General features: G+C 35.0%; 1 protein-coding gene across 3 annotated transcripts in view; it reads right to left on the reverse strand.

Moving 5' to 3' along the window:
- Cadm2 (cell adhesion molecule 2) overlaps positions 1-13,216 on the reverse strand; it is a 949,182-nt gene that overhangs the window by 86,226 nt on the left and 849,740 nt on the right. For all 3 annotated transcript variants that reach the window (XM_021208891.1, XM_021208892.2, XM_029544253.1), the window contains one exon: positions 7,940-8,118. In XM_021208891.1, the coding sequence (XP_021064550.1) occupies positions 7,940-8,118 (179 nt within the window). The remainder of the gene's footprint in view (positions 1-7,939; positions 8,119-13,216) is intronic.

Genomic DNA, 13,216 nt, shown 5'->3' on the forward strand with positions numbered 1-13,216 from the left:
AAATCAGTGTCTTATGTGAAGGATGGAAATATGTATCTTTGGCTTTAAAGCAGATTACTTCCCAAATTGATACAAGCAGAGTGAAACTTAAGGCAGAATCTAACGTGCCTTTAGCTTGGATGACCCTGTATCATTTAGGGTCACATTCAGTCCTTGCCTGGAAGTATTTTACCCAAAGTAAGTCACGTGACTGGATGAGGGGCTCATGACTGCCACTTTTAAGGAAGAGTAATTAAGTAACAGATACAAGGAGAAAAATGTGACAAATATTGAGCAAGCAGAAACTGTTTTTCAATGTGTGTTCTATGATAAAGGAATCTAGAGTTGTTTTGCATATGATTTAATTTAACCACATGTATTCATTCTATTAAAAGTGGAGAGTTTGGTGTGGTAATGTAAATAATTCTTTTTAAACCTGATTTTTGATAAGCCAAACTGACCTAAAACAAAGGTGTTTTGACAGGTATGCATTGAACCATTTTGCATGTAATTTTAAGAGGCAATATTCCTAAAGATATTAGTCTGCTTTGAAGTACAATGAAGTAAACTTATATGGTACCCTATACTACAGATAAAAATCAGTCTATAAACTTCAAAAATGTTTTGGGTACTTGAGAAAAATTAATATTATAAAATGCTAATATCAATTTGTACTTTTTTTTTACTATGAGAGCCATGATTTATTATAACAAGCCTGAGGGTTGCACATCTCTTTAATTACTTGCTTGAATGGTGTTTTCCATTGCCAGCACAGTAATGGATTTCTGACAATGACTTCTCTAGAGCTATTTCTTTCATTGATTAGAAATCTACAGTTTTTGGGTTGGGGAGGGCGTTGTTGATATGTTGTTTAAGGAGCTGTTGTTGTTTTGTTTGTTTTAGTTTTTGTCTGTTTTTGCCTTTCTGAGACAAGAAATTATATGGCTCAGGCTGGCCTGGAATTTGCAAGTAGCTGAAAAATATTGTGGACCTCTGATTTGCTGCCTCTATTGCCTGGGTACTTGGATCACAGGAATATGACATCACACCCATTTATCCTTCTATATTTTTTTCTTTATGTATCTATTTGTTTGTTTATTATTTATTTGTCTATGTATCTATGTATCTATCATCTGTCTGTCTTCTATCATCTATCTCTCTATCAATCATTTATCTATCATCTATTATCTATGTTTTCTCATCTATCTATCTATCTATCTATCTATCTATCTATCTATCTATCTATCTATCTATCTAACTATCTATCTATCTACTTATTTGTCCTTCATCTATCTGTGATTCTAAGCATTAACCCATGCCTTTAGAATACTGGACTAGCTTCTCACAGTCTTATACTTCATAATTAGAAGTGTTTTATATTGGTGAAGGGGCCATTTCTCTCTCTCACATAGACATATTGTACATAAAATGGTCTGGGAAGGGTACCAATTTAGTCACCACACTACAAGTAGCATGGTACTTTGCCAACCGTTTTTTTTTTTTTTTTTTTTTTTTAGATTAAGAGTAGCTGAACTTTCCAAAAACAGTTGAAAATCTAAAACTAAACTGAACTGTCAGTTTCTTAAACAGAAGTAATGTTAGTGAATTCCTTCTTTCACACACGTCATTTTAGTCAGTGAAAAGGCAAAGACAGGCTGGGAACCTCCCTTTTAAGTAGTGTGCACAGGATGCTGGCCATTAGAAAAGTAGAAATGAGGCAAGGATTATTTTAGATTCGAAAACAGTACATTATATATTATTTGCGACATCTACAAGGCAAGACACTGTAAGTATATTTTTATGTACAAATCTACAGTTTCTGAAACTCAGAGCCAAAACTCTCCTTCATGGGCCATGATATAATGCTTGAATTATCAAACAAGGGAACCAACTCTGGACTATATATATATATATATATATATATATATATATATATTGGTAAAAGGACTCTGTATATAGTGGGGAAACTGTAGCCTAACTAGTTTTGCACATAAGCCAACTAAGAAGACTTTAGTGACATTGATTTCATCGTTGTTTTTACCATTTTATAGACTGCAGATGAGAGAAAGGTTATAGAGAAGTAGAGAAAATGTATTATTGGTGTTGAAGTTTTGAGTGACAGATTCTGAATAAAGGTTTTTGTCCTTTTATATTCGGCCCCCCATCCATCTAGATCTGGAGGTACATTTATGTTAGTGGAAAATATATGCATGGATTTTATACCATGACAGCTGAAAAAAGTCAATTTACACAGTGCATTTTCATCTTAAAAAGATGGAATTCAGTTCAAGTGTATTCAGTGTTCTACGCAAAACTCACAGCAGCATAAACACACACACACACACACTTTTAAATGAGTTATAAAACAAACACAGTACCTTCATCTCCACTTGTCTCTGCAGAGTTGGGAAGCATATTCAAACAGGCAGAGGCATGCATTTCTTACAGGCAAAAGTGATCACACTACTTTTACATGTGTAGATGTTATATGTTAAAGACTCATCCAACCAGTGACGGTGTGGGAAGATCTCAGACGGCACTGCTGAGACCAGCAACTCTGGGGTTTTCCATTATTAGTGTTTGTTGTTGCAAGGGGATGTCTGCTTTATCCTTTTTATTCTATGCTCCATATTTTACATTTACGTTCCTAAAGAAAGCTCATTATTAGCACACATAGCTAATTTACCAGCTGGCTTGGTCTGCCTCTATATGACAGAACAGATTTTAGTTGAATTGCTCTTTAATGTTTGCTACACTGTGTATGACCTAGTCTTCTCTTTCCTAATCTACACAAAACCCACACTCTGGATGCCATCATGATCTATAGGAATCCTCTTACCCAGGAATACAAAAGGGCAAGATATATATATATATATATATATATATATATATATATATATCTTTGCTTTGGGTAGCCAGCATCCAGATGGAGAGGAGATACTTTCCCTAGAGTTTGAGGAGGCGTATTGAGCCACAAAGCTTAGAATTTCCCTTTGTCATGATGTTCTATAATTTCTATATGTATGGTACTTTGTACTGGAGCATTTTTGATATTTATTATTAGCAATAAATATGAAGAAAATAGCAGTTGTAACTGATTCTTAAAACTGGAAAGGCACATTTAATAGCTTGAAACCCTTCATTAGACTATAAAGAATATAGATATTTTTAGTAGAAATAGTCTCTTACTGCTAAGTTTGTAAAATATACTTTATAATGGCTCTTTTCAACAAACAATAAAATGGGACAGGTCACGTGTTACACATTTGGGTGCTATTTAAGTGTGTCATTATAGGAGTAATTGTCATGCAAACAATGGAAATGTCAATTTTTATCATTACTTATTTCAGTAAATACCTACAAATACAAATAAACTAAAAATGCACCGTGGTATTTTGGAGCTTTTAAATCAACAACTCATTCATTCTCCCTTGATTGGGAGAATAAAAATAGAGGCAAATTTCAATTCTATTTTAATCTGTTTTGCTAAAATAATAGCTGTAGATAAATGTGCTTTATTTACATGGTTGTAAAAATTAAAATTCCAAGTAAAGAATGTATGTACGTCCAAAGTTAAAAAAATGGACAAATATATATAGTGTAGAATTTCATTCAAAAATAAAACAATACAAGTTAAGATAATGGAATGATTAAATCTTTAAAATATGAATTGTAGAAGAAAGTAAGTACACAGTAGAATAAGTTGGACATGGTAAAAAATGTAACTTACATGTAAATATTGTTGTGGTGAAATAAAGGTTAAATTTGAATAAGAAAGAGGAATTCCATGGGCACATTGTGTAATATTGTCTCTCCATTACCATACAAGATCCATACCATTTCTCCATTGCAGCTTTGATATTGATGTCCAAAAGTTTTGCTGAATATGTGTACCTGTTCACATTCACCAGCTACTTGTAGAAGAAAGAAATAGCTGGCCATTTGATCTGCCTACCTTGCAGTATTTCCTCATAACTTTCAGGAAGGGCATTGGTGCTCGAATATCTTATGCTTTAGGAACGTATGCTGACATAATATTCTGTATACCACATTTTAAAGATATCTGGAGCAAAGACATTCCTATATGATTATTTAGCAAATTCACTTTTCCTGCTCTTTCTCTCTCTCTCCCTCCCTCCCTCCCCCTCCCTCCCTCCTCCCCCCCTTCTCTCTCTCTCTTTCTCACGTGTGTGTTTGTGTGTGTATGCGCGCGCGCGTGTGTGTGTGTGTGTGTGTGTGTGTGTGTGTGTGTGNGTGTGTGTGTGTGTGTGTGTGTGTGTGTGTGTGTGTGTGTGTGTGTGTGTTTTGTACATTTGGCGTACTGTCCATTGTCCATCATATATGTGTTTGTATATTTGATGCAGGTGTTATACATCTTTCTAACATGAGATTATTAACTGAAATTAACTGAGAAATCTGAGAACGAAGGAAGTTAAGATTTGAGATTGTTGAATTTATTTTTCACTCTCCATACATATTATATGTGTCAAAACATTCACATCTCATATAATTGTGATTTTTTTAAAAAAGAATACAGAGTTCAAAAATCCTGTTGCTTTTATTTACTTATTGCGATTCAGGCATGTGCTAGGCCCAGGTGTAGAGAGGGAGGTCAAATACTCGCATAGGTTTTCTCTTTCTACACTGTTTGTCTCAAGGAAACTCAAGTATTAAGATTGGCAGTGAGTACCTTCAAGAGTTGAGCCATCCCAATCCCTATTCCCCTGAAAAGTGAAGTTTTATTCAATTGATGAGCTATAAATATGAGACAACTGCTATCAACCATTCTAGACAAAATGAATTAGATTAAGATCACTGATAAAGATCTGTAGCCACAGATCTCTGCTATGATACCTTCAGTAGTTAAATGTTGATCTGGGTTGATCTGCTTGGGAAAAATAATTTATGTAGCTGTGTAAAAATTGATGTTTTCTTAGAGAAACAAGACAGTTTATTGAACTTATCCTGCTCTAAATATTAGTATTTACAATTTTGGATATTGCAAGAATTTTCCTAGAGTTCTTTAAGCAGGAACTTAAAATTTTCTTGTTCTTTAGGAACTCTCATTAAAGGCAAGTTTTAAACCAATGGCTAAAGCTTCCATCTGCATAATTAAATTTGAAAATTTCAATTTGTAATAGGATAAAAGAGATGAAGGAAACCTTCAGTGAACATAACCCAAAATTTCAGGGTTTATAACAATTAAATATCATAAAATTTCAACACTCACTACTACTGGTATTCACAGAATAATATCTAACCAAAGCCTAGCACCTGTGTTGTTGATGTTTTACACAGGAACATATTCCAACCTCCTTCAATTTAGGAATCAATAGATGGAAGCAACTATAGTAGGTTCAGGCATGCATCCTGATTCATAAAAATACCTTCTTACAACAGGTATGTTAATTCAGCACAGCTGATGTAAAAATCAACCTTGATGTAAAATATGAAAGGGTAAAACTATTGCATGTGATTGTATGCAGCACTCAATGTAGATCAAAATGTCACTCAAATTTCGTCATTTAGTAGGGTTTTGAAACAACCAAAGCATTAACAGAAGAGTGTTGCTTTTACATGTACACAACCAGTGTCTAATGAAACATTATACCCAGTGTGCAGGGGGGAAAGTGCCCTTTAGTTTGTAATGAACCCAACTGGAACCCCCTTTAAACACAGTGCAATATGGTTTCACAGTTTCACTGAGCCTCTCATTATGTGTGTCAATAAGACTAGGTAAACTGCTGTTGAGCTTCACAGTATTTATCTAGCAGCATGAATAGCATTACTCTATGGGGTGCTTTTGATGAATTGGAGTTCAAGAGTAAAAGCCAAAAATGACTTCTTGAAAAGTGCTTAGAGAAGTATTTATTAAAAATATGTCAACTGCCAACAACCTAAAGGTAGCTTGGCTCTTGGCAAAATCATGCTGTTGCCAGCTTGAAAACACCAAGAGAGCATGAATTTTTCCCTACTTGAATTGTTTTAAAGAAACAAGTGACATACTTTCATTTGGGTATATTAATTCTTCAGTTTTTACTCATTCTATTCCCCATGGTTTTAAGGTCCATTTCTGTTAGCACAGCCTGTCATACTATATACAACATGCAGGCAAGAGTCTTACTTATTTGAAGGTAGCACTTATAACTTAAGGTAAATCAGTTATAATAGACCGTGCAAGTGTCATATATAGATATGTACTCCTGGATCCTGCTCTGTCATATATAGATATGTACTCCTGGAGCCCGCTCTGTCATATATAGATATGTACTCTTGGAGCCTGCTCTGTCATATATAGATATGTACTCTTGGATCCCGCTCTGTCATATATAGATATGTACTCTTGGAGCCTGCTCTGTCATATATAGATATGTACTCCTGGATCCTGCTCTGTCATATATAGATATGTACTCTTGGAGCCTGCTCTGTCATATATAGATATGTACTCTTGGATCCTGCTCTTATATCCTGAGGAATTTCTGTGACTAAAGCAGTAATTCTTATAATGTGGCTGGTATTGAAGGTGGCATTTCACCAATGTAAGTTTACCACACTTAATTTCAGTCTAATTATTACAATAAAAGTAGGGATTTTTCTCGAGGTTGATTTTTTTTTTAACTCTTCACAATCTATTACAAATACAACACAGAACTCTATAATTTCCAGTCTGTTTATTTGAGAAAATCCTTTTCACTATGTGTCTTCATTGTTTTAATATAGCAGTTATTATATTATTTTATTCATCCCTTAATTTATTATCAGGAAAGAATACTTGGAAATGTAACAAAAATAAGGTTTTATTTTCCAGAAAATTAAATCATTTCAAAGAACTAGACTTAGACTTATTCCTGCGAATATTTTGTTCAGTTTTTTTTTTTTCATTGAGAACTAGGCTTATTAAGCATCCACGCTTCTAGCAGCATAGACTCAGATGAAAGACAGTAAACACATTCTTTCTATGATGCTTAAAGTCCAGTGAGCTTATCACTGCACTTTGTTAAATTCACTCATAGCTCACTTTTTGTAATTGTTCAAAGGATAGAATAATAGGTTCAGAAAAAAATGTCTTGGTGCAATACATGAGGGAAACAGTGCTGCTAATTCTTTCTCATAGAGATCCAGGATGATCTCATAGAGAGCCAGGATGATCTCATAGAGAGCCAGGATGATCTCATAGAGAGCCAGGATGATCTCATAGAGAGCCAGGATGCACTCTGGCATCTATGAGAAACTACCAAAGACTATTGTATAAAGCAAGCTAACTGCATTTATTACAGTATTAATTCATGTTACAAGGGGAAGGCTTTTCCTTCTAGTCATAGATTTAAGCTACCTTATGAAGAAGCCAAGGTGTTTGAAAGTTGAGTGAAATAGTCATTTTCTCTTCTCATAATCATTGTCTGTGCTTTTTGCCTTCAAACCAATTTTGAATTAAGCACAGTGAAGAGTGAATAATTTTAAATTATCACTCACAAGAAATTAATCATTAGTCCTGCAAACTTTTGTCCTTACTAAACTTCAATGACATTATTATCTTTTGTATGGCACAGTTCAGTATTTAAAAAGAATATTTGATGATAATAAAATGCAGTTAGCTTAAGATGTTTTTCAGTGCTCTGAATTATAATGTAAAATCACTTATAGTAAATTTAAAGATATCAACTAAAATAATTTACAAGTCACTACCAAATATCAAATTTAATTACTTATCATTAGGCTTTTCACAAAATAATTCTATTTTGCTATAAGTTTTTTAACTTCTTAATAGCCAAACTTGAAACATATTAAATATATATCTTGAAGACATTCATAATCACGAGAAGTCCTTCTGAAAGAAAAATAAAACCTATTTAAGTTATTTTTAACTAATTTTGACAGATTTGAACTCTTTAATAGATTTGAAGAATTATCCACCACAATTTTCTTCCATCCATGTGTAATGTTTTCCAAAAGATCTTACCGTGAACAATGAGGACATACTCTGCACTGCTTTGGCCAATGGTGTTAGTGGCTTCGCATCGATAAGTGCCATTGTCCGTTTTGTTCAGGAAGAGAATGTTGAGTTCCCTACCACTCACAACCATTCGATCAGGGTCTGGTAATTCTGCACCATCCTTCGTCCACAAAACAGGTTCTGGCCTATTGGATACAGGCATGCATGTAGAAAGAAAAAAATATAGGAAATGTTAAATGTTCTGTGAGCAAAATCAAATGATTCGTACAGACACCTTCCTCATGCCTAACTGTGTGTTGGCTTTGACAGGGTATGAATAAGCCATCAAACATTAACTAAGAAGAATTGGAGATAAATATACTTTAATTCTGTTATACATAATCGTTAAGATTGTGTTAAGGAATAAATGTGTTAAGTCTCTGCAGCTGTCACTTCTAGAGTTCTACTTACATCAGTCCAGTGTCTAGATGTTGTTGTTAAAGACTAGCATCTCACAGTGAACTATTTTCCTTGGTTTACTGAGACAATTCTGCCTCATATTTATCTGAAATTATACTGTGACAGCATGGGCCCAGCACCGTGGCATGATGCTATTGAAGCTACTCTTCTTCTTACCACTACCACTTTTTCTATTCTCCTAAAGAACTTGCCTATCTGTGTTCCTTCAACAAAGAGGATTCAGTGGAACAGGGAGATAGCTTAGTGGGTAGAGCAGTTGATACACAGCCTTGAATATAAATTCCATGCCTGGTAGAAAGAGAGCAAGTCTTGAAATGTTCCTTCTACGTACCATTGTGGAAAAACGCGCGCGCGCAAACACACACACACACACACACACACACACACACACACACACACACACACAGATACTTTTTAATCATTACAAAATGTAGTCAGATATAGGATGACAGTTCTTCCTCACTGAAATCTATGATGTCCACTGTAAATGAAATAACAGGTACTTTTTGAATTTTACCAAAATTGATAAATATGATACACATATTTTTGCCCAAGTTTTTGGATTGTGCTCTTGAAGAGCTTTTACTCAGGGTTACTGCTAAAGAAGTTAGGCTTTGACACCTGTTTCTGATAATGTTCCTAAATTCATTGTAAATACTTGTGTAATAAAAAAGTCTCTTGTTTCAAGGAGGTCCACCTATGAGATGCTTTAAAGGGGTACTCTTCACGGGGTCCTGGGGAGTCTCAGGAGGCAGCTACTTTTAGATACTGAATGGAGACTTCCTCTCTTCTCACGTTTTAGGAGATGACAGAGGTTAAAAGTTGAGTTAGTATTCAATGCTCAATAATGTGATCTGTCGGGACTATATTATGTGGCCTCCATGAAAACTCTTTTTTAAAAATATTGAATATTTTCTTTATTTACATTTCAAATGTTATCCCCTTTCCCAGTTTCCCTCTCTCCTGGAAACACCCTATTACATCCTCCCTCACCCTGCTTCTATGAGTTTCATACCCTACTGGTATGAACAAGATACCCCTTATGAATTGTTGGTCAGGTAACTTCCGGAGACTTCCCTAAAACAATGCAGGCAGTTGGTGTTCATCCACTTGGTTGTCCACCAGAATTAGATGGTAAAAATATTTGCTGAAGTCACCTACACACCGTGCTTGCATGCTACAGAGATCTAGCTGGAAATGAGCTGGAAGCGTTCTTCCTAACACCTACATTACAAAGCCTCAGAAGGTGCTATGCAGGCTGCTGGTACCGAAAGGGCATCTGCTCTCTTACCCAGCGGTGGATTCTATGGGACAAATCTGCCAGGCAAGATAGGTTCATGTCTGGAATTTTGGTACAACTGTTGTGAAATTAAAATAACTCTAACTGATTTTAAGGCCTGTTCCATAGGAAGGAATCTATGCCTTGTAGCATGACTTATAGTGTAAATCAGTATCACATGTGCCAGAGGGGGCTCATAGGGTGTAGAAAAGTGGTTGTCACCCTTCCTAAGGCTGAGACCCTTTTGTGCAATTCCTCATGTTGTGGTAACCCCCAACCATAAAATTATTTTGTTGCTACTTCATAACTGTCATTTTGCTACTGTTATGAATCATAATGTAAATATTTGATGTGCAGAATATCTGACATGTAACCCTTAAAGGGGGTCACAACCCAAAGTTTGAGAACCACTGCTTTAGAAGGTAGCTGAATATCATCACATAGCTAAATTGAATTACCATCAATTTGTCTTTTAAATATTTATACCTATATGGAAAGTGAAATGCTACTCTCATCCTTAATTAGAAAACTTTCTTTCCAGTGTATGACAATGGATACAGAGACTTTATAAAATACCAAGAATAAGTGGCGAATGAGTGCTCAGTCAACATTACAAGAGTCTGAGCAGAAAGGATGTAAGATATTGACAAGGGGGAGAAGGGCTACAGAATAGATTCTTCTTGTCAAGGCATAACCACAACACACATACACACACACACACACACACACACACACACACACACACACACAAGTAGCTGAGACACCTGCACTGGGTCTGTGCAAGAATGGACCCATGAATAGTCAGGAAAGGATGGAAGAGGTCCTCTGCAATCTCTTATACCTCACTGCTCAACTCTTTTCTATTTGTTAGTTTCTGGGAGAATGCAGTCATTGCCTTTATTGGGCTCTAACTGATGACATTACCAGGATGCCATGGGTAATTCCAAACTAGTCTCACACACATAACCCAAGTGAAACAAAATGTGTTATGAATCTGAAAAGGGATTGGTAGGGATGAAGGAAAGTTAACAGAGATGGGAGGGAGATAAGCAAGGGAGGTACAAAGACATAATATATTATGTTATAAACATGTATGATTTGTAAAGGACAAATATAATATATATAATATATATTATATATACATACACATATATATGTGTGTGTGAGTGTGTGTGCATATGTAAATATATATATACACACACATTCACATGTGCACATACACAAGCACACACACACACACACACACACACACACACACACACACACAGAATCAGAAAAGTGTTTTTCCCCAGATTGAGGAACTGGTTTGCCTTTTTCCTCTACACCTGTGCCCCTGTTCATTTAGTTGGTCATCTGTATTCTTTTACAAAACCTTTGTAATAAAGGGAAAAGTAGACTACTTCTCTGAGGCATTCTAGCAAAGCAATCCAACCCAGGGAGGGAATCATGGCAATGCTGATTCTGTGTGTTGATCGCAAGCCTGTCTCACAGTCTGCTATGTGTAATTGGTCTAAGACATAGTATCAGTGTCCTGGGCTTGAACCTTCCTACTGTGGGCACTGACACTATCTCCAACAACATACAGTCAGAATTGAAGTGAATTACAGGTTTCTTTGTGAATGTCCCTGGAAGGACTGATATCTGGCAGAGGGAAGCTGGCTGGCACATATATTTTTGTGAATAGGGTGAATTATTGCAGTATGTTAGTAGAGAATATTGAGCACTTTGTTTTTTTTTCCTATCTCTTCAGAAAGAGAAAGTAAAGTAATGCAGTTTTACAAGAATTGTACTCATGAAGTTTCTGAAAGAGCATCTTTATATGAAAATAAAGAATCTAAGCATAGGAAAGTATGAAAAATTATCATTTTCTGATCCAAAGATATAGATAATTTTAATAGTATATCAAGTAAAAGAAAACCTAATGCTAATAAATTTCTACTTGATATATACTTGAATATATATATTCTACTTGTTATAAGAATTTAATAATTCAAATTTTGGAACACCCTGTATAATTTTATGTATGCATATTCCCAGCATCCCTGGAAATTATAAAATAGGTCAAACGAAATTAGAATTTATATCAGATCTAAAAGCATAGAGTTTTGGTGGTTTTCCCAAAGCCATACAAAAACAATAATAAAAATAATATGGAAAAATTTTTTTCCCATATAAATTTTTTATTAGATATTTTATTCATTTACATTTCAAATGCTATCCTGAAAGTCCCTTATGCCATCCCCCACCCTCCTCCCCAACCCACCCACTTCTGCTTCCTGGCCCTGGCATTCCCCTGTACTGGGACATAAGGTCTTTGCAAGACCAAGAGCCTCTCCTCCCATTGATAGCCAACTAGGCCATCCTCTGCCACATAGTTCTGGGGGGTACTGGTTAGTTGATATTGTTGATCCTCTTATAGGGTTGCAGATCCCTTTAGCTCCTTGGGTACTTTCTCTAGCTTCTTCATTACAAACTTTTTCACTTCTCCTCAAATGATGCACTTATAATAACAGAGCAATATTTTCTTGATTTACAAGTTATTATTGATAAACATGGAGATCTAATTGTCCTTATACTACAAATTAACACATCAAATCTAAATTGTAATTATATTTTTCTAACTAGTGAATATGTTTTCAATAACCTCTTGAGCACATGTTTCTATAAGTACATAAATAAATTTAGACTTCTTAAAATATTTTGTAGAAATAAACATCTAAAGATTTGTGGAAGTTAAATGCTCAGTCTGTATTTTAATTTTTTTTCTAAACACAACTTCCTTCTAATAAATGAGAGAAAAATAAAATAACAGAGAATAAAAAAAAAATAACCTTTGTACACATTGTGATAGTAAGAGACTGTGTTTGAGTCTGTGTTACATCAATCTAAACTCTTCAGGCATTCCAGATTCTACTCTGGGAGATAAGTCTTCAAAGTGATAAAGGTGTTCACATCATAAGATATAATTTGATGACTTTAGAGTTTATACACTGATTATGAATAGCCTAGACACGTTCTTCCTTAGTATTAAAATGTTCGATTTAATATTGAGTGCTTTAGCATGCCTTGGTGTAGCTTGTGTTTCATCTTAATGTAGAGGATCCCTAGGCTTTTTCTAATTGTAACTTACAAATGATTAAGTTTCTTCTTTCAGCTGAATGACACTCTTCCCCCACATAAAAGGAGTTCCAGAATATAGTTTTTGCTAAGGTTAAAAATGAACAGGCAGGAGACATCAGGAATAACGGGAGAGAGAAGTGCAGAACTGATATGCCCCAGACCAGCCTTACAGTGAGAATATTAACACAATCAATAGAGAATGTCCCCTTTGTATTACAAGATTCATAGAATTTTTAGACAACCAGTGTGAGGTAAAACTTCATGTTACTTTTGTCTAGTAAATCTCCAAACTCATGAAGTTGATGTTATAAGGGGGCATACTTAGGGCATTTTCTTTTCTCTTTTCTTTTCTTCTTTTCTTTTCTTTTCTTTTCTTTTCTTTTCTTTTCTTTTCTTTTCTTTTCTTTTCTTTTCTTTTCTTTTCT

This window comes from Mus pahari, chromosome 12 (genome assembly GCF_900095145.1).
Source record: "Mus pahari chromosome 12, PAHARI_EIJ_v1.1, whole genome shotgun sequence".
Lineage (NCBI taxonomy): Eukaryota > Metazoa > Chordata > Mammalia > Rodentia > Muridae > Mus > Mus pahari.